This window comes from Pseudophryne corroboree, chromosome 5, assembly GCF_028390025.1.
Source record: "Pseudophryne corroboree isolate aPseCor3 chromosome 5, aPseCor3.hap2, whole genome shotgun sequence".
In the NCBI taxonomy this organism is placed as follows: Eukaryota; Metazoa; Chordata; class Amphibia; order Anura; family Myobatrachidae; genus Pseudophryne; species Pseudophryne corroboree.
In genome coordinates, this window is record NC_086448.1 from 446,679,584 (window position 1) to 446,701,358 (window position 21,775).

At 45.2% G+C, this 21,775-nt stretch overlaps 1 protein-coding gene across 1 annotated transcript in view; it reads left to right on the plus strand.

Moving 5' to 3' along the window:
- Positions 1–21,775, plus strand: part of LOC134929613 (dynein axonemal heavy chain 5-like) — an 837,675-nt gene that overhangs the window by 432,786 nt on the left and 383,114 nt on the right. The window contains exons 49-51 of the mRNA XM_063925200.1: positions 3,303–3,392; positions 10,987–11,223; positions 12,079–12,246. Coding sequence (XP_063781270.1) covers positions 3,303–3,392; positions 10,987–11,223; positions 12,079–12,246 — 495 coding nt within the window. The remainder of the gene's footprint in view (positions 1–3,302; positions 3,393–10,986; positions 11,224–12,078; positions 12,247–21,775) is intronic.

Consider the following 21,775-nt stretch of genomic DNA (forward strand, 5'->3'; position numbering starts at 1 on the left):
AGACGCATTTCAGCTCGCAGCCTACTGAGGTGTGTGCTGAAATGTGTGATTAATCGGTATGTTGAGCAACCAAATGGGAGTATGTGCGCCCAAAGCAGTACTTTAGACCGGTTTAGCCACTTTGCGCAGCTAAGCCCAGCATAAATGGTAGTACACACGCAGCACTCGCGCCCGATTGGGGGGATGGAAATTTGAATTGCTTTGATGGGTGCCCACAAAACATTTGTATTCGCCCCACAGTGTCCACCGCTCATATTATGCAACATTACAGTGCCTCCACTTTACATTGTGGCACATTACAATGCTCTGTTCATATTATGTAACATAATGCCCTACAGTTGATTTTATAACACATTACAATGAGCAGGTCCAGATGAATAACTAGATACTTTGTAGGTGCCAATGCAAAAGTTTGTATGTGTCTCTATGTATCTTCCTATGATCAAACGGAATCAGTATGAAATCCCGCTGGACGGGATTCCGGCGGTCGAAATACCGACACCGGAATCCCGACCAGCACAATCCCGACAGGGGTGGCGAGCGTAATGCAGCCCCTTGCGGGCTCGCTGCACTCACCATGCTGCGGGCACGGTGCCTCGCTACGCTTGCCACACTAATTACATTGACCCCTATCATTTCTCTAGTACACAGTGGCGTATATATAATGGGTGCAGTGCACCCATTTATTCAGTACATGCCTGTCCGGAGTCCCCCGTCAGAGACAGCACCTCTCCACAAATCACTGGGAAAATGGAGCTGCAGCTATTTTTCCAGAATTTTGCGCATGTGCAGTAAGGAAATCACCAGGACAATGGCTACCGCGCCATTTACTGGGAGAACTGCGCATGTGCAATACAGTGTTTGCCCCTAAGTGCTCAGACTATTGTGTTGCCAGCTACAGAGGCGGGGGCCCGGCTACACATGGGCCTCCTCCTCTGTTAGTGCACCTCTACTAGTACAGTCTTTGAAATAACCGTTAGAAACTTATTGGCTACTTTAGGCAACTCCTCCACTTTATTTTTTCCCAAGGCTGTATACGTCCCGCCCTCTAATGTATAATATATAATACATATACTTGTATGGCAGTAGGGACATGAAAGATATACAAGAGCTAGATGATATCTGGCTGTCTGAACTGTCAGCGGAAAAATTAATGTGATTAAATATTATCTAAGTATAATTTGATTGATTAAATAAATTATCTAATATTCTTATCTTTTTTATGTGCACCGGACATTTTTCGGGTTTTGTGTTTTGGTTTTGGATTCGGTTCCGCGGCCGTGTTTTGGATTCGGACGCGTTTTGGCAAAACCTCCCTGAAAATTTTTTGTTGGATTCGGGTGTTTAAAAAAAAAAAAACTTCAAAAACAGCTTAAATCATAGAATTTGGGGGTCATTTTGATCCCATAGTATTATTAACCTCCATAACCATAATTTCCACTCATTTCCAGTCTATTCTGAACACCTCACAATATTATTTTTAGTCCTATAATTTGCACCGAGGTCGCTGGATGACTAAGCTAAGCGACCCAAGTGGCCGACACAAACACCTGGGCCCATCTAGGAGTGGCACTGCAGTGTCAGACAGGATGGCAGATTTAAAAAATAGTCCCCAAACAGCACATGATTCAAAGAAAAACAGAGGTGCAATGAGGTAGCTGTGTGACTAAGCTAAGCGACCCAAGTGGCCGACACAAACACCTGGCCCACCTAGGAGTGGCACTGCAGTTTTCTAGCGAGAGGATGAGTGCTTCCATCCTCATGTGAATCTGAACCACTAGCCATGAACATAGGCCAGGGCCTCAGCCGTTCCTTGCCACTCCGTGTTGTAAATAGCATATTGGCAAGTTTACGCTTCTCATCAGACGCTTTTAATTTTGATTTTTGGGTCATTTTACTGAACTTTTGTTTTTTGGATTTTACATGCTCTCTACTATGACATTGGGCATCGGTCTTGGCAGACGACGTTGATGGCATTTCATCGTCTCGGCCATGACTAGTGGCAGCAGCTTCAGCACGAGGTGGAAGTGGATCTTTATCTTTCCCTATTTTACCCTCCACATTTTTGTTCTCCATTTTTTAATGTGTGGAATTATATGCCAGTAATATATCAATAGCAATGGCCTACTGTACCATACTGCTATATATTATATACTGGTGGTCAGCAAAATTATGCACTGTCCTCCTACTATATATACTGCGCACAACTTAAATGCACCACAGGTATGGATGGATAGTATACTTGACGACACAGAGGTAGGTAGAGCAGTGGACTACTGTACCGTACTGCTAAATATTATATACTGGTGGTCAGCAAAATTATGCACAGTCCTCCTACTATATATACTGCGCACAACTTAACTCCACCACAGGTATGGATGGATAGTATACTTGATGACACAGAGGTAGGTAGAGCAGTGGACTACTGTACCGTACTGCTATATATTATATACTGGTGGTCAGCAAAATTATGCACTGTCCTCCTACTATATATACTGCGCACAACTTAAATGCACCACAGGTATGGATGGATAGTATACTTGATGACACAGAGGTAGGTAGAGCAGTGGACTACTGTACCGTACTGATTTAATACTGGTGGTCACTGGTCAGCAAAATTCTGCACTGTCCTCCTACTTTATACTACAATGCAGCACAGATATGGAGCGTTTTTCAGGCAGAGAACGTAGATATTTTCAGCACACTGAGCACAGATATTTGCAAGCACACTGAGCACAGATATTTGCAGCACACTGAGCACAGATATTTGCAGCACACTGAACACAACTGAGAGAACGCTGCACGTCCTCTCCCTATCATCTCCAATGCACAAGTGAAAATGGCGGCGACGCGCGGCTCCTTATATAGAATACGAATCTCGCGAGAATACGACAGCGGGATGATGATGTTCGGGCGCGCTCGGGTTAACCGAGCAAGGCGGGAGGATCCGAGTCTGCCTCGGAATCGTGTAAAATGGGTGAAGTTCGGGGGCGTTCGGATTCCGAGGAACCGAACCCGCTCATCACTAGTTATAAGTAAGTGAAATATTGCAATTGAAATGTGACAATTTTCTAATTCACTTCAGTCTTCTAAAAATATTTTAATAAAGCTCCTAATGCTCAAACGAATGGAACACCTTGGAACTTCTTTATCGATCATTCCTGTTACTCCTCTCACAGTTCCAATGAATGGAGAATCCCCCAGACGAATGACCCTGGAGAAATGTTAGAATGAACAGGACTGAACCAGATTGAACAAACCACTTCTTACTTTTTTTCTTTGTTCCATATTTTTTTCCGTAGGATTTGATCAATTTTGTCTTTACGGCTGTGTCTCCAAAGATGCCAATATTGGAGTGCATGTATATTAAGCAAGCTATTGATCTGCTCCAGGTAGGTACATAGAGTTTACCTAGGGAGTTACTGAGCTACAAATTAAAATATGAACATATATTTTATATACATATAATAGCTACATTTATTGGACATATATGGCGTGATGTAATGGGGTGCAGGTTTTTTTTTTTGCGAGACAAACTCGCACCTTCTCACACATTAGAAGGTGCGAGTTTGTCCCCAAACTTGCCCTATGTAATAGCCTGCGAGTTTTTAAGTTTGAGGCTATTAGCTGTGCGATGTAGTACGAGTCTTCTAGAATGAAAACTCGTGCAATGTAATGTGATGTTTCATTACATTGTGCGAGTTTGACAGAAGCACGCACAGATCAGTGAGATACGTGCATGCTTCTGTCAGGAAAACTAAAGAAATAGTTAAGAAAGATGTGCAGGACCCCCAAAAGCATAACCAGCCCTGGGCTGTTTGAGCCGGTGCTTGTTTCTAAAATACAGGAAAAAATAATGTGAAGGGGTTCCCTGGTTCCAAAAATACAGGGGGGGGGGGGGGGGGGGAGAGACGTAGGGGGACACTTTTATACAGGTCCCTGCGGCCGAAGCATCACCCCCCAACTAGTCACCTCTGGTCGGGGTTCCCTAGGGGAGTGGGGACCCCCCAATAAAAAAAAAAACTAAAAAACTTTGATCTCCAAAAATAGTCTGTCTAGTGTATATGTCCTTTTTGCACATTTTGCCCAGGAAAATGCATCTGATGTAATAAGCCAGGAATTTATTAGGATTCACAAGCATCTTATGCTGATTTAAATCATATATGGCATGGTTATATTCCAAATTATGTTACAATGTTTGGCTAGAATACATTTTGTATGCAGATACAGTTGCTATTACTGACAGAATATAGGCATGCTGCATATCATTTTAAACAGCAGAAGCTGCTTGTGCGTCCTATTCACATTGGTTTGCTTCTAAAATGAAGCGCTGCAAACAGGATGCATTCTGGTTGGTCCGGAAATATCAGACGTTTTCTAGTCTAAATACAGCAACAACTCTCATCTGATATACAGAAATAGATGCACACCATTACATTAGCTGAGTTGCGGGAAATAGGTGTACATTTATAATGTCCTATGTGGTGCGATAATGTTCCGGACGGTATTGTCGGCTTTCATAACATCCCGGGCTTGAACTTTCCTTTGCAACTTTGTTTATACAATATTTTTCTCTAACGTCCTAGAGGATGCTGGGACTCCGTAAGGACCATGGGGAATAGACGGGCTCCGCAGGAGACATGGGCATTTTAAGAAAGACTTTAGACTCTGGGTGTGCACTGGCTCCTCCCTCTATGCCCCTCCTCCAGACCTCAGTTTTAGACTGTGCCCAGAGGAAGATGGGTGCACTGCAGGGAGCTCTCCTGAGTTTCCTGCTAAGAAAGCATTTTGTTAGGTTTTTTTTTTATTTTCAGGGAGCTCTGCTGGCAACAGACTCCCTGCATCGAGGGACTGAGGAGAGAGGAGCAGACCTACTTAAATGATAGGCTCTGCTTCTCGGCTACTGCACACCATTAGCTCCAGAGGGAGTGGAACACAGGTTCGTTCTGGGCGTTCATCCCAGAGCCGCGCCGCCGTTCTCCTCACAGAGCCGGAAGAAACGAAGAAAGAAGACTACTGAGGCGGCAGAAGCCCTCGGGTGCTTCACTGAGGTAACGCACAGCACTGCAGCTGTGCGTCATTGCTCCCATACACCTCACACACTCCGGTCACTGTAAGGGTGCAGGGTTACAGGGGGGGCGCCCTGGGCAGCAATAGAATACCTCTCCTATGGCAAATGACTATATACATGTACAGGTGGGCACTGTACATGTATATAAAAGAGCCCCCGCCATATTTTATTAAGTTTGAGCGGGACAGACGCCCGCCGCCGAGGGGGCGGGGCTTCGCCCTCAGCACTCACCAGCGCCATTTTCTCTCCACAGCACCGCTGAGAGGAAGCTCCCCAGACTCTCCCCTGCTTGACACACGGTGAAAGAGGGTTTTAAAGTAGAGGGGGGGCACATAATTGGCGATTATACATTACAGCAGCGCTACTGGGTAAACATTCTGTGTTTTTCCCCGGGGTCATATAGCGCTGGGGTGTGTGCTGGCATGCTTTCTCTCTGTCTCTCCAAAGGGCCTAAAGGGGAACCTGTCTTCAGAAAAGAGTTTCCCTGTGTGTGTGGAGTGTGTCGGTACGCGTGTGTCGACATGTTTGACGATGAAGGCTCGCCTAAGAAGGAGGGGGGAGTGCATGATTGTCAGGTCGCCGTCGGCAACGCCGACACCGGACTGGATGGATATGTGGAATGTCTTGAATGCTAATGTATATTTATTGCATAAGAGATTAGACAAGACTGAGGCTAGGGATCAGTCAGGTAGTCAGACCATGCCTGTCCCAGTGGCACCGGGACCTTCTGGGTCTCAGAAACGCACATTATCCCAGATCACTGACACAGATACCGACACGGATTCAGATTCCAGTGTCGACTATGAGGGTGCAAAACTACAGCCAAAAGTGGCTAAAGGTATTCGTTACATGATCATTGCTATTAAAGAGGTTTTGCATATTACTGAGGAACCCCCTGTCCCTGACACGAGGGTACACATGTATAAATAGAAAAAGCCTGAGATCACCTTTCCGTCCTCATTTGAGCTAAGCGAATTGTGCGAAAAGGCTTGGGAATCTCCAGACAGGAGACTACAAGTTCCCAAAAGGATTCTTATGGCGTATCCCTTCCCACAAAAGGACAGGATACGATGGGAATCTTCGCCTAAAGTAGACAAGGCGTTGACACGCTTATCCAAGAAGGTGACACTGCCTTCCCAGGATACTGCTACCCTCAAGGATCCTGCGGATCGTAAGCAGGAAGTTACCATGAAGTACATTTACACACATTCTGGTACTATTGTTAGGCCGGCTATGGCATCGGCCTGGGTTTGTAGTGCTGTTGCAGCATGGACAGATTCCTTGTCTAGGAAGATTGAGACCCTAGATAAGGATACCATTCTAATGACCCTAGAGCATATCAAGGATGCTGTGTTATATATGAGGGATGCTCAAAGAGACATTTGTTTACTAAGCTCCAGAATAAATGCTATGTCTATTTCTGCTAGGCGACTCTTGTGGACCCGACAGTGGACGGGGGATGCCGACTCAAAGCGGCATATGGAGTCGTTGCCTTACAAGGGGGAGGAGTTGTTTGAAGAAGGCCTCTCGGACCTTGTCTCTACTGCTACGGCTGGTAAATCGAATTTTTTACCTTATGTTCCCCCACAACATACTAAGAAGGACATTACCAAATGCAGTCCTTTCGTTCAAATAAAAGCAAAAAGGTACGGGGATCGTCCTTTCTTGCCAGAAGTAAAGGCAAGGGAAAAAAGCTGCACACAGCTAGTTCCCAGGAGCAGAAGTCCCCCCCTATGTCTGCAAAATCCACCGCATGACGCTGGGGCTTCCCTGGGGGGGGCCAGATCAAGTGGGAGCACGTCTTCGATTTTTCAGCCATGTCTGGGTTCACTCACAGGTGGATCCCTGGGCAATAGAGATTGTTTCTCAGGGATACAGGCTGGAATTCGAAGAGATGCCTCCTCACCGGTTTTTCAAATCGGCTCTGCCAGCCTCTCCGTCAGAAAGGGAGTTAGTGTTAACAGCAATTCAAAAATTGTACCTGCAACAGGTGATAGTCAAGGTTCCTCTTCTCCAGCAAGGAAAGGGGTATTACTCAACCCTGTTTGTGGTTACGAAACCGGACGGTTCGGTCAGACCCATTTTGAATCTGGAATCCCTGAACCTGTACTTGAAAAAGTTCAAGTTCAGGATGGAATCGCTCAGAGCGGTCATCGCCAGGGGATTGGATGGTTACCCTGGACATAAAGGATGCTTACCTTCATGTTCCGATTTTTCTTCCTCACCAGGCGTTCCTGAGATTTGCGGTACAGGACTGTCATTACCAATTTCAGACGTTGCCGTTTGGGCTTTCCACGGCCCCGAGAATTTTCACCAAGGTAATGGCGGAAATGATGGTGCACCTGCGCAAGCAGGGTGTCACAATTATCCCATACTTGGACGATCTCCTCATAAAGGCGAGATCTCGAGAGAAGTTACTGGACAGCGTGTCACTGTCAGTGAGGACGTTGCAACAGCACGGCTGGATTCTCAATATTCCGAAGTCCCAGCTGGTTCCTACAACGCGTCTGACCTTTTTCGGTCTGATTCTGGACACAGAACAGAAAAAGGTTTTTCTTCCGATGGAAAAGGCTCAGGAGCTCATAGCTCTGGTCAGGAACCTATTAAAGCCAAAAAAGGTTTAAGTGCTTCACTGCACCCGTGTCCTGGGGAAGATGGTGGCATCGTACGAGGCCATCCCCTTCGGCAGGTTCCATGCGAGGACTTTTCAATGGGACCTACTGGGCAAATGGTCCGGGTCTCATTTCCAAATGCATCAAAGGATCACCCTGTCTCCCAGAGCCAGGATATCTCTCCTGTGGTGGCTGCACAGTGCTCACCTCCTGGAATGCCGCAGGTTCGGCATTCAGGACTGGATCCTGGTGACCACGGACGCGAGCCTCCGAGGTTGGGGAGCAGTCACACAGGGAAGAAATTTCCAAGGACTTTGGTCAAGTCAAGAGACTTGTCTTCACATCAACATCCTGGAACTAAGGACCATATACAACGCCCTACGTCAAGAGGAGATCTTACTTCGCAATCAACCAGTTCTGATCCAGTCAGACAACATCACCGCAGTAGCTCATGTAAACCGCTAAGGCGGCACAAGGAGCAGAGTGGCAATGGCGGAAGCCACCAGAATTCTTCGCTGGGCGGAGAATCATATAAGCGCTCTGTCAGCAGTGTTCATTCCAGTGTTCATTCCGGGAGTGGACAACTGAGAAGCAGACTTCCTCAGCAGACACGATCTGCATCCGGGAGAGTGGGGACTTCATCAAGAAGTCTTCGCGCACATTGCAAGTCGGTGGGGACTACCCCAAATAGACATGATGGCATCCCGTCTCAACAAAAAGCTACAACGGTATTGCGCCAGGTCAAGAGACCCTCAGGCGGTAGCTGTGGACGCCCTAGTGACACCGTGGGTGTTCCAGTCGGTATATGTGTTTCCTCCTCTTCCTCTCATACCCAAGGTGTTGAGGATAATAAGAAGAAGAGGAGTGAGAACAATTCTCATTGTTCCAGATTGGCCACGAAGGACCTGGTATCTGGATCTGCAAGAAATGCTCACAGAAGATCCGTGGCCTCTTCCTCTAAGGCAGGACCTGTTACAACAAGGTCCCTGTCTGTTCCAAGACTTACCGTGGCTGCGTTTGACGGCATGGCGGTTGAACGCCGGATCCTAGCGGAAAAAGGCATTCCGGATGAGGTCATTCCTACGCTAATAAAGGCTAGGAAGGACGTGACGTCTAAACATTATCACCGAATATGGCGAAAATATGTTTCTTGGTGTGAGGCCAGGAATGCTCCTACGGAAGAATTCCGTCTAGGCCGTTTTCTTCACTTCCTACAAACTGGAGTGAATTTGGGCCTAAAATTAGGCTCCATTAAAGTTCAGATTTCGGCCTTATCCATTTTCTTTCAAAAAGAATTGGCTTCTCTTCCTGAAGTACAGACTTTGTAAAGGGAGTACTGCATATTCAGCCTCCTTTTGTACCCCAGGTGGCACCTTGGGACCTTAACGTGGTGTTAAGTTTCCTTAAGTCACATTGGTTTGAACCACTTAAAACAGTGGAGTTGAAATATCTCACTTGGAAGGTGGTCATGTTGTTAGCCTTGGCTTCGGCTGGGCGAGTTTCGGAATTGGCGGCTTTATCACATAAAAGCCCCTATCTGGTTTTCCATATGGATAGAGCGGAGTTGCGGACCCGTCCTCAATTCCTACCTAAGGTGGTCTCATCCTTTCATATGAACCAACCTACAACCTATTGTCATGCCTGTGGCTACACGTGACTTGGAGGATTCCGAGTCCCTTGATGTGGTCAGGGCTTTGAAAATTTACGTGGCCAGAACGGCTAGGATCAGAAAAACAGAAGCACTGTTTGTCTTGTATGCAGCCAACAAGGTTGGCGGCCCTGCTTCAAAGCAGACTATTGCTCGCTGGATCTGTGACACGATTCAGCAGGTGCATTCTACGGCAGGATTGCCGTTACCGAAATCGGTTAAGGCCCATTCCACTAGGAAGGTGGACTCGTCTTGGGCGGCTGCCCGAGGGGTCTCGGCGCTACAGCTGTGCCGAGCTGCTACTAGGTTGGGGTCAAACACTTTTGCAAAGTTCTATAAGTTTGATACCCTGGCTAAGCAGGACCTCCTGTTTGCTCAATCGGTGCTGCAGAGTCATCCGCACTCTCCCGCCCGTTTGGGAGCTTTGGTATAATCCCCATGGTCCTTACGGAGTCCCAGCATCCTCTAGGACGTTAGAGAAAATAAGATTTTACACTTACCGGTAAATCTATTTCTCGTAGTCCGTAGAGGATGCTGGGCGCCCGTCCCAAGTGCGGACTTCTTCTGCAAGACTTGTTTATAGTTATTGCTTACATAAGGGTTATATTATAGTTCATCGGTTTGGACCGAGACTATGTTGTTTGTTCATACTGTTAACTGGGTAGTTTATCACAAGTTATACGGTGTGATTGGTGTGGCTGGTATGAATCTTGCCCTTGGATTAACAAAAAGCCTTTCCCCGTACTGTCCATCTCCTCTGGGCACAGTTTCTCTAACTGAGGTCTGGAGGAGGGGCATAGAGGGGGAGGAGCCAGTGCACACCCAGAGTCTAAAGCATGCATGTCCAAACTGCGGCCCTCCAGCTGTTGTGAAACTACATATCCCAGCATACCTTGACACAGTTTTGTTGTCAGAGAATGCAAAAGCTGTGTCAGGGCATGCTGGGATGTGTAGTTTCTCAACAGCTGGAGGGCCGCAGTTTGGACATGCCTGGTCTAAAGTCTTTCTTAAAGTGCCCATGTCTCCTGTGGAGCCCGTCTATTCCCCATGGTCCTTACGGAGTCCCAGCATCCTCTACGGACTACGAGAAATAGATTTACCGGTAAGTGTAAAATCTTATTATTTCTTGATGGCTGAATTTTTGTGGCCTCCTAAAAGACCCTTACAAGGCAACACTCTAATAGGGGTATTCAATTAAGTGACGTTTTGTCGACTGGTCGAAAAAACGGCACTAATTCGACACAGGGTATTAAATGGCGTCCGTTTTCGCCCTTTTTTTTATCCATTTTCACCCATGCCATTTCACTTTTTTTTTTTTTGTTCAATCTACATGGGCCAAAATTGCGACAAAAACTGGCGAAAACGCCTGCAAATTCGCCAAAACACGTGTATCGGCAGCGAATTGGTTTTCGCCAATACCAGATTATTCGACTATTCGAAAAAACAGCACGGGCATTGAATAGGTTGAATGTAAATTTGACCTAAAAACGGGTGACAAAAATGCAGTTTTTTCAACTGGTTGAAAAAACCGCACTAATTGAATACCCCCCTATACCCCCCCAATAAGAGGTACCTAAAAGGCATTCCTGCATACTATAGCATTTATATATTGTTCTAGCATACTGTATCTCTAATGGCTTTCTTCTTTCTTCTAGGGCCTTCTCTCCGACAAGGAGGAGAAACAGCCCAGCCAGGAACATGTGGCGCGCCTCTTTGTGTTTGCAGTAATGTGGTCAGTGGGAGCCTTGTTGGAGCTTGAGGATCGTATGAAGATGGAAAATTTTCTTCGTACACACGAAGCCCCTCTCCAGCTTCCTTCTGTTAATGGAGATGAAACTATTTTTGAGTTTGTTATTAATGAAACAGGACAGTGGGAACATTGGTCCAAAAAGGTTAGGGATTATCCCAAAAAATGTTATTTCTTCTGCTTATTTATTTATATTCTATATGATAAAAGAAATGTTGTAGATAAAATGCTATAATCTGTAGGAAAATCAGCATTTTAAATGAATGTATTGTATTAGCCATGTTAACATAAAATTGTCTCACAGCTTTTAGAACCCAACAGAAATTCAAAGTACAACAATTTATGGGGGTAATTCCAAGTTGATCGCAGCAGGAAATTTTTTAGCAGTTGGGCAAAACCATGTGCACTGCAGGGGAGGCAGATATAACATGTGCAGAGAGAGTTAGATTTGGGTGGGTTATTTTGTTTCTGTGCAGGGTAAATACTGGCTACTTTATTTTTTACACTGCAATTTAGATTGCAGATTGAACACACCACACCCAAATCTAACTCTCTCTGCACATGTTATATTTGCCTCCCCTGCAGTGCACATGGTTTTGCCCAACTGCTAAAAAATTTCCTGCTGCGATCAACTTGGAATTACCCACTATGTGCCTACATACACACTTAACATAAAGATACAAGCCCAGGTAGCAACACACAACAATAAACCCATTAAAACAGCAGTATACAATCCATGTATGCACCACAGTTTGAACAAATTAATTTTATTTCTTAATAGGAAAGAAATCCTCTGTAATGTTAGTAATTTTAAACATTGCTATGTAGACATTATTTGTCTGAATAAATGACTACGATGCCATGTAAACTGCATTGTTAATGACCCATAAAAGAACTGAGCAGATAATCATATTTACCAAAATATGGTCCACTACTGTATTAAGTAAAAAATTGTTTTTGTGTCATGGATCATAGTGTTTAATTTGCTCTTTCCACACAGGTTCCTGAGTTTAATTATCCAAAGGACTCAATACCAGAATATGCCTCAATCCTTGTTCCAAATGTTGATAATGTTCGAACAGATTTCCTTATGAATACCATTATGAAACAAGGGAAAGCAGTTTTACTCATTGGTGAACAAGGCACGGCCAAGACTGTCATGATTAAGGTAAGTGACAATGGCAATTGTCCTTCACAGTTAGTAGCCCTTGCATAAAATTTGTGTTAATTGCAAAGTACTGTAAATGATATGTAATAATGCCTGTTTAAACTCATACATTCTCTTTCCTTTATCAACACACAACCTACTACATCTTAGGTCCATGTGAATTGATCCACAGGACAATGGCCTTCCCACTCCTCAATTACAACAGTTCTACCTTTCTCTTTCATCCACTAGGGGACACTGGAGTCCTATACATTAGGGATGTGAAGCTTGCAACTGGAGGTGTGGCACAATCTAAAATTAGCATTGTCTGCACAGCCGGCTCCTCCCCCTTCACATCCCTCCTCCCACAGTTTGGAAAATTGTGCCTAGGAGGTACAGAACAGAAGGGAGCTCCTGCTCTTTGAAGATTTATTTATTTATTTATTATTTCTTTTTTTCCATTTATACTGGCCCAATTCCTCCTAACTAAAGGGAAGGTGCAGGTTTTAAAAGACAAAATGGTAAATGCCCGATCCCACCTAAATGAAAGGGGGTGCAGGCTTTACCAGAGAAAAAGGCTGCGTCCCCCTAATAAAAGGGGGACTAAGTTTAGCATTGAGAGACGAGGATTCCAGCTAAAGGGGTCTGCATCTCTCTAAACGCGCCAACCGTGAGTACTGGTTGTTTTTAAGATTACAAAAAGGCTTTCCCAGCAGAGAGACCGCTATAATTGATATCATATCCCCACAACGTCGCGCCGGCCAGCGGTCCCCTGTCAGCAGGCGCCGCTACGGGACCTGGAGGAGAGCAGTACTGGCGTGCGCCGACCAGCGGTCACGCAGTGTGGGCCGGGCCTGTATCCCCTGTCAGCAGGCGCCGCTACGGGACCTGGAGGAGAGCGGTCCCGGAGCGCGCCGACCAGCGGACAACAGTGAGTGAGTGCCGCGCGGCTGGGGAGATTCCTTGGGTCGCGCGCGGGGGCGGCCATCGGGGATCGAGAGCGCACAGTAAACGGTGCGCTCTGTCACAGAAGAGAGGGAGCTCGGATACTAGCGCCAGAACTCCCTTTTGAACAGCGGCGCAGAGTTAGTGGTCAGAAAGCATTCTCAGGGAATGAAGTGTCTAGAATATTGCAAGGGCGGCCATCTTTTTATTTCCAGTCAGGCGCCAAATCTACGGGGCATGGATGAGCCCTCCCCCTCATAATAAAAAAAAAAAAAAAAAAAAAGGATTTTTGTGTAGTTACAGCTCCCTCTGCTGGTGAAAGTTATATAAATCCTATGAGGATCTCCTGAAAATTGATTATTATTATTATTTATATTTTCAAAGGATTTCTATTGCAAAGATCCTGAAGAAAATACGGGGAAGCAAGTGGATACCAACTCTACCATCGTAACTGACGTACAGTTGGGTGTGTGAGGGTTGCAAGTAGGCTGGTGTGAAAAAGGGTTCACTACGGCTGGCCGGCGGTCGGGCTCCCGGCGACCAGCATCCCAGCGCCGGGAGCCCGACCACCGGCTTACCGACAGCTTGGCGAGCGCAAATGAGCCCCTTGCGGGCTCGCTGCGCTCGCCACGCTACGGGCACGGTGGCGCGCTACGCGCGCCACACTATTTTATTCTCCCTCTATGGGGGTCGTGGACCCCCACGAGGGAAAATAATTGTCGGTATTCCGGCTGTCGGGCTCCCGGCGCCGGTATACTGAGCGCCGGGAGCCCGACCGCCGGCAAACAGAAGACCACCCGTGAAAAATGTATTTATTTATTTTTTCTTTCTTTTTCTCTTCCATTTAAAAGAAGCAAGGGTTACCAGCCAGACAATCCAATACCTTTGCTTCCGTCTTCTATCACAGTCTTTCTCTTCCTAGTTTAAAGGGTGAAAGTGCTGCAACATAGTCTGGTATGGGGTTTAGTCAACATGTTTAAGGCACCAAAGACCTATTACGTTTACACGAAATGTAACGAGAAGAGCACGCGGTTTGGCAGCTCCGGGGTGTGCGATTCCTGCTTAGACAAGGACGCTCCACCTGGGAGCAGTGCTCCGTCTAGGTCATGGGAAGAAAACCTTGCAGATAGAATCTCCAAGGAGATGGCAGAATCACGCAAGCAGCAATCGGAATGGACTGCGGGATTCTCAAAGACGATGGAAGAATTTTTCATGAAGTTAACACCGCCCGCACAAACAGAAACAAATGTGCGCAAGGCAGTTAAAAGACCTCTTCCTATTATGCCGGAAAGAGGAGGAGGGTCTTCTCATTGATACAGAAAGTGAGTTAATTGAATCTAACCTGGACACCGATTTTCCGGAAGAGGACACTGCAATCTTGGGTTTGGATTCCTTAATTGATGCAATGAAAGAGATCCTAAACTTTAAGGTAGAAGAAGTTAAGGATCCAGAGGATTTCGAGTTATTCGACTCTCAAAAAAAAAAAAAGAAGTGTACAGGGTTTCCCATTCCTAAATCTCTCCAATCTCTAATGGAGGAGGCTTGGAAGAACCCTGATAAACGTTTTCATTTTCCGAAGCGGTTTAAGTAACTTACCCCTTACCTAAGGGTGTAATGGATAAGTGGGAGACTCCAGCAGTAGTGGATGCTTCCCTAGGCAGGTTGTCAAAGCAGACAATCTTATCAATTCCTACTGTAACGACTTTAAAGGATGCTTCAGATCATAAGGTTGATACAGCTTTAAAGTCGATTTTTGTAACAGCTGGTGCAACACAGACCTACGATCGTCTGTGTTTGGGTAAACAAGGCCATGGGAGCATGGTCTGGACGTATTGTACAGGCTATCGAGGAGGAACATAGCTTGGAAGAAATTACCCAACTGGCGGAAGACATTCGGGAATCGGCTTCATACTTGTGTCAAACCTCTAAGGATATTAGCAGGATAGCATTGCGCATCTCTGCATCAACCATATCAGCTAGACAGAGAATGGCAAGGAGGCTCTGACGCCAAGAAGGCGGTAGAATCCATCCCCTTTTGGGGGTGAGATGCCTTTCGGTCCAGAGTTGGACAAGTGGATTTCGCAAACTACAGCAGGGAAGTCCACCTTTCTGCCTACTCCTTATACTAGAGCCATTCCACAGGTTAGGAGTGGTTTTTCGGGACCAGCGTTTATTTAATTTAGATCACAATCCTTTCCAGTGGGGGCAAAGGTAGAGGCCACTCACAAGCAGCAAACAGAAGGCAGGCTAAACCTGCTGACAAAACCGTGGCATGACGACCTACCAGCTCACCTGGAGTCCCCCTTGGTGGGCGCATGTCTGGAAGGTTTTCGGGACATCTAGGCCAAAACCTCACCAGAACTTTGAATAACCAACCTTATCTCCCAGGGGTACAAACTGGATTTTCAATAGAGGCCTCACAGTCAGTTATTTTACAACGGGACTGCCTCGGTGCCCTCAGAAAACAAAGGCTCTACTGACAGCAATTCAAACTTTGCTACGGTCAGAGGTCATTACTCCAGTTCCCGCCTCTCAGAGAGGACGGGTTTTCTATTCCGATCTTTTTGTTGTGCCACAGCCAGACAGGACGGTCAGACCGATACCCAATTTAATGGTTTTAAACCAGTTTCTAAGGGTCTACTTCAAGATGGAATCATTCCAGTCAGTCAGTGCAGACTTAGAACAAGGCGAGTTCATGGTATCCATGGACATAAAGGATGCATATCCCAATCTGGACTCCTCACCAGGCTTACTTAAGGATCACTACCAATTCAGGGTCTTGCTGTTCGGTCTATGAGCCCCAAGAATCTTTATGAAAATCAGGGCAGTCACAATTATACCTTATCTAGACGATCTACGGATCAAGGCATCATCTCAGGAACAGCTGATCAAGGATGTTCAGACATCGCATCAATTTCTCATTCAACATGGGTGGATTGTGAATTTCCAGAAATCCAACCTCATGCCAACTCAGTGGATTCAATTCCCCGGTCTCATCTTGGTCACGGTACGATTGAGAGTATTCTTACCAGAGCACAAGGTCCAGGACCTAAAAAGCTTAGTGGCTCAGGTACTGAGGACACAAACGGTTTCTCTACACCTCTGTGTGCAACTTCTCGGAAAGATGGTGGCGTTGTTTGAAGCTCTCCAATACGGCAGACTTCATTCCTGACCTTTTCATATGAACCTCATTGCTCAGGCAAGCAGCAATCGCGGCTACATCGGAGAATCCGACTCCCACCACGGCTACATCGGAGAATCCGACTCCCACCGCGCATATGAACCTCCTTAATTTAGTGATCGTTGCAAGAGATTCGGCATTTGGGATTGGAGGATCCTGACAACGGTTGCCAGTCTCAGAGTTTGAGGTGCTGTCTTAGAAGAACATCAGTTTCAGGGCAGATGGACGTTACTGGAGAGCGGTCTGCCAGTAAACATTCTCGAGCTGAGAGCAGTTTATAATGCACTTCTCTTAGCCGAAGACTTAAAGATACAGTCGGACAATGTCACAACAACGGCTTACATAAACCGTCAAGGAGGGACAAGGAGCAGGATGGCGTTGCAGGAAGCCACAAGGATTTTGTTGTGGGCAGAAAGGCGAAACATCATCCTCTCGGCAGTGTTCATTCCAGGTGTGGAGAACTGGGGAACAGATTATCTCAGTCGCCAGGGCATGCATCTGGGAGAGTGGTGCCTACATCCACGGATTTTCGACATGGTGGTGAGGAGATGGGGTCTACCTCAAGTCGACCTAATGGCGTCTCTGCAAAACCATCAGCTGACCAGATATGTGTCCAGGACAAGAGATCCAGCAGCAGAAGGAGTGGACGCATTAACACTTCCTTGGTGTTACAGCAGGGTTTACATTTTTCCACTTTTCCCCCTTATACCCAGGGTTCTGAAAGGGTTGAAATGAGAGCGAGTGTGGGCGATTCTAATCGCACCAGATTGGCCCCACAGGAGTTGGTTCTCAGACCTGCGTGGGTTACTAGCGGAAGGTCCTTGGCGGTTACCTCAGAGAGAGAACCTGCTATCTCAGGGACCGTTCCAACACAGACCTGAACAGGCTGCGTTTAACGGTGTGGCTATTAAAACCCGAATCTTAAGGAACAGAGGGATACCAAGAACGGCCATTCCTACAATGATTGTTGCTAGGAAGCTGGTCACAGCTATGCACTACTACAGGATTTGGAAGAGGTACATGGACTGGTGTCAAGAACGTGGGTGGAATTCGACCAACTTCCACTTATCCAGACTTCTACTCTTCCTTCAGGCCGGTCTAGAGTAGGACTGAGGCTGGGCTCTCTGAGGGTTCAAATTTCGGCTCTCCCCATATTTCAACAGCGGTTAGCAGCCTTGCCAGAGGTTCAAGCCTTTTTACGGGGGGGTTCTGAGGATACGACCCCCTTTTCGTCCTTCTACTGCACCATGGGACTTAAATTTGGTGTTGGACTTTTTGAGATCACCAACTTTTGAACCGTTAGCAAGAACAGACCTGAAATATCTCTCTTGGAAGGTCACATTATTGCTTGCCTTGGCTTCGGCCAGGCGGGTTTCTGAGTTGGGAGCCTTATTGTGTAATCGGGGTTTCATGTAAACCAGCCACTTGTAGTCCCATCTTTCCAGAGTCTCGCAGAAGGGGATGTGTCATAGGATGTTGTCCGAGCTTTACGGTATACGTACAAGTTACGTTGTCCTTCGGAAAGTCGGACCATTTGTTTGTTCTGTATGATGGGCCTAAGATGGTTTGGCCAGCATCTAAGCAGTCTTTGTCTGGATGGATTAGAATTGCCATTCGGCAAGCGTATATTTCCTGTGGCAAACAGGTTCTGGTTCAGACGGGTGCTCATACCACCCAGTCAGTGGGTTCCTCATAGGCGGCTGCCAGAGGTGCTTCCACTACTCAACTATGCAGAGTGGCGACGTGGTCCTCAGCCCACACGTTCACGAAATTTTACACAAGTTTGATACCTTTTGCTTCCGGAGATTCTAAGTTCGTACGTTTGGTTTTGCAGGCCACCGACAGCACTCCCTCCCTGGAGGATAACTTTGGGATGTCCCCTAATGTATAGGACTCCAGTGTCCCCTAGTGGATGAAAGAGAAAAGAGGATTTTGGTACTTACCGATAAATCCATTTCTCTGAATCCTCTAGGGGACACTGGACGCCCGCCTCGGTGCTGTCAACCTGCTGTGTTCAAGGTTCTTGTTCAAACAGTTCGTACAAACGGCGTTAGTTTTTTGGTTAAGAGTTTCTTGGATGCCGTTTTGTTGTTCGGTTCGGTTCCTCGCCATGTGCTATAGTATCATGTCCTATTCTCTCAGTCAAATTTTCCAAACTGAGGGAGGAGGGATGTGAAGGGGGACGAGTCGGCTGTGCAGACAATGCTAATTTTAGATTGTGCCACACCTGAGGTTGCAAGCTTCACACCCCTAATGTATAGGACTCCAGTGTCCCCTAGAGGATTCAGAGAAATGGATTTATCGGTAAGTACCAAAATCCTCTTATTACAACCGCCATACTACCCAGCTCCTGTGCACTACAAAAGCCAGTGATCTCACTGCTTCTGCCGAGCTATTGTGCCTCGCTGACACTAGTTCCATAACTATTGGTCTCTGCTACTGTGCTATCCTCCAGGAGCCCATAATCGTTTCTAGTTTGGAGAGGAGATAAAAATGAGGCACTGGTCCATTTTGAGAAATTGAGTAACTCTCTGCTTTAGCCAGCGGCAGTACATTTTGGAAATCAATTACCTAAAAACCCATTTTTTTCCCCTTGATTCAGGGGATTTTTCAGTTTGTGTTCCAAATATATCCTGTCCTGTAGAAGGACAGTTTGCTTTTTAAATTGTTATTATTACAGGTTGAGTCTCCAATATAAAAAATGTTTAATCTAGAATGTTTTGGGGCTGTTTTGCTACCTCTGGTACTGAAGGCCTTCACGGTATTGAAGGAGTCATGAAATCAAGGAGCTAAATGTGCTTCCCAGTGTGAGAAACCTAGGTTTAGCTCGAAGATCATCGATCCGTGAGCATTCCGAAAAACACAAAACATACTTGCAAAAGCACAAAAGAGTGGTTGAAAATAAATTTTAAAAAATGTCCTGTTTTAAAATGGCCAGAAAAGAGTCCTGTGGGGATATGTAATAGGGTCCGAGTTGGAGGTGTGGGTTGTCAGCTGGGAACTGCTATATTATTAGAGAGGCATACATTTACCTTGTAAATTGAAGCTTTAAAAATTTAGCCATTCAGTGCCGACATCCCGCACCTCTGACAAACTCGAACCCTGTTACATATACCCCCAGATCTCAATCCAGGTGAAAATATTTGGAAAATCTGAATTCTGCCATTGGAAAAAGAAAACTTGCAAACATTCAAGAGCTTCACCAAATTGCAATGGCAGGGTGAAAATACCAGTAGGCAGGTGCACTAAGCTTATAGATGGCTACAAGAAACGTTTGGTGGCAGTCATTGTTGTCAAAGGGTATGCAACTAAATATTATGGAAAAGGGCCTTTCATACTGTTCAGGTGATATTTTGTATTACATCATTGACATTACTACATGTAAATTGAAAAGGATTTTATTTAGCTCATAACTCTGGATATTCTAATCAAATATTTTAATGATTATGAAGAACATTTCCATTTATTTCTGACTAGATTGTACAGGTTGTACTTAAAATTCAAGAGTGCCGTTAATGTAAGCCAGAACTGTACATGAAATTTCTGAAATGTTTTTACTTGGTATAAAAGGTCCATTGGACCTCATCCCTTAGTAGCAGGCTGTGTTATGATAGGAGGTGCTTCTCTATCTTGTTGCTCCTTGAAGCAGCATAGGAAGAGTTACAGGCCTGCTGTCTCGCTCTACATACCTGCCTTGCCTGGGTTGGGGGATTTACAGTATACAAAGGGCACAGTCCGTTAAGTCACAGCAAACTAGCTGATATACTGTGGTTTGCACTTTAATCTTTGTTTCCTACACCATTGTTACATATCTATGGATATTTAATCTAATTTATCTTTCTATCTCTGGTAAGAATGCTGCCGTGGGTTCTAAAAAGGTAAAAGACAGACAGGGTGTTCTGATGATTCTAGTAGCCTCTGTTTGCAGCAACTGTAGTGGTTTACAGAAATTCTCAACATGGCATTTGGCCTGTTGTGACATCGTCCCCGAAGGCGAGAACTGTTACATAAGGGATAATTTAAATATTAAAGTTATTGTTTCATTATTATGGTTTAGCTTGGGTGGCTTGAAAGGTTTGGCTGTTAAAAGAAATATTATTAAGGGCCAGATTCAATTGCATGTGGTAATTTACCGCTCCAGGAAAAGGGTAGGGCTATTCAATTACAGCCCCTTTTCCTTGCGCGGTAATTTACACTTCTCATTAATCCATAGAACCCGCCTGCGATCAGACCGTTTAACATGGATTTCCTCAGACTCGAACAAAAAATATGAGTAAGGTGGATCCTGCAGACTGAACGCGTAATTGAATAGCCCCGGCAGATTATTTAGCCCTGGTAATTAACCACAGCTATTTGAATCTGGCCCTACAGCTAAGGGCCTTCCGTTGAATAATTGTGCCATACAGCCACCTGCATTAGGATTCCATTTGCACTCCATTCGCATTCAGAATGTGACTGTAGTAGGACCTGCATGCAGCTAAGAATCAGGCCATGTGTGCTCAAATTAAAAGTTCCCTACTCCACTGTGTTCCTCTATACCCCAATGTTCCAGTGCCCCTAATGGTTCAAAGAAAAGAACTTAAGTATGAAAAGCCCCCTTTTCTTTTTATGGAATATGCTGTTAAAAAAATAGTTTAAGGCCTAATTGTTGCAATTCTAAAACCGGTGAATGAAATTAAAGCTTTTGAGTTATACTGTGATAATTAATTTTATTTTACGTATTTGTGTTTTTTATGGGGTACCTTATTACCATGATACTAATTTGTAAACTATCATATTCTAAATGATTGCACAATAGGGACAATGATTGCACAAAACATTGGCATTGGTGCATTTATAAACATCGGCTACAGAACAGCACTTAAAATACATGACTGAATCCAATATATGGCATAATAAATCAATACAATTGATTTTAGTTCAGTAAATAATTGCGATCATATGTATCAGATCAATATATGAATGCTTTGGTTTAGTACTTTACCAAAGTCTGATTGCTCCCAGTCAGGCATATAACTAGCTGTATACATAAAAAGTTTTACTTACTGCAAACTACTGTTGTCTGAGCCTGGCACATAAAGTACATTTGGAAGCCTTTTCTGATAATCCAAAAATATATAAAAATGCCATATGGCACAAATCTGTATATGAGGAGAAATAGGTTCCAGTTAACTAAGCCTGTTTCTCTTGTACAGGCCAGCTGCCACTTCACTCTTTGCTGGAGGCCATCCCAGCCCTTAATAAATGTGTGACATTACTAAGGCTCAGCAGTGGAACTTTTAGGATTAAAATTACATTATTTTAAAATTTTAAGTCTGTAAAACTGTCTGAGCCACAAAACTTTGGCTGGCGTTCAAAGTGTAAATAAAGTAGACACTTGAATGTTTTTAACTTATTATTCTTTTTCTTTTCTTTTTTTTTTTT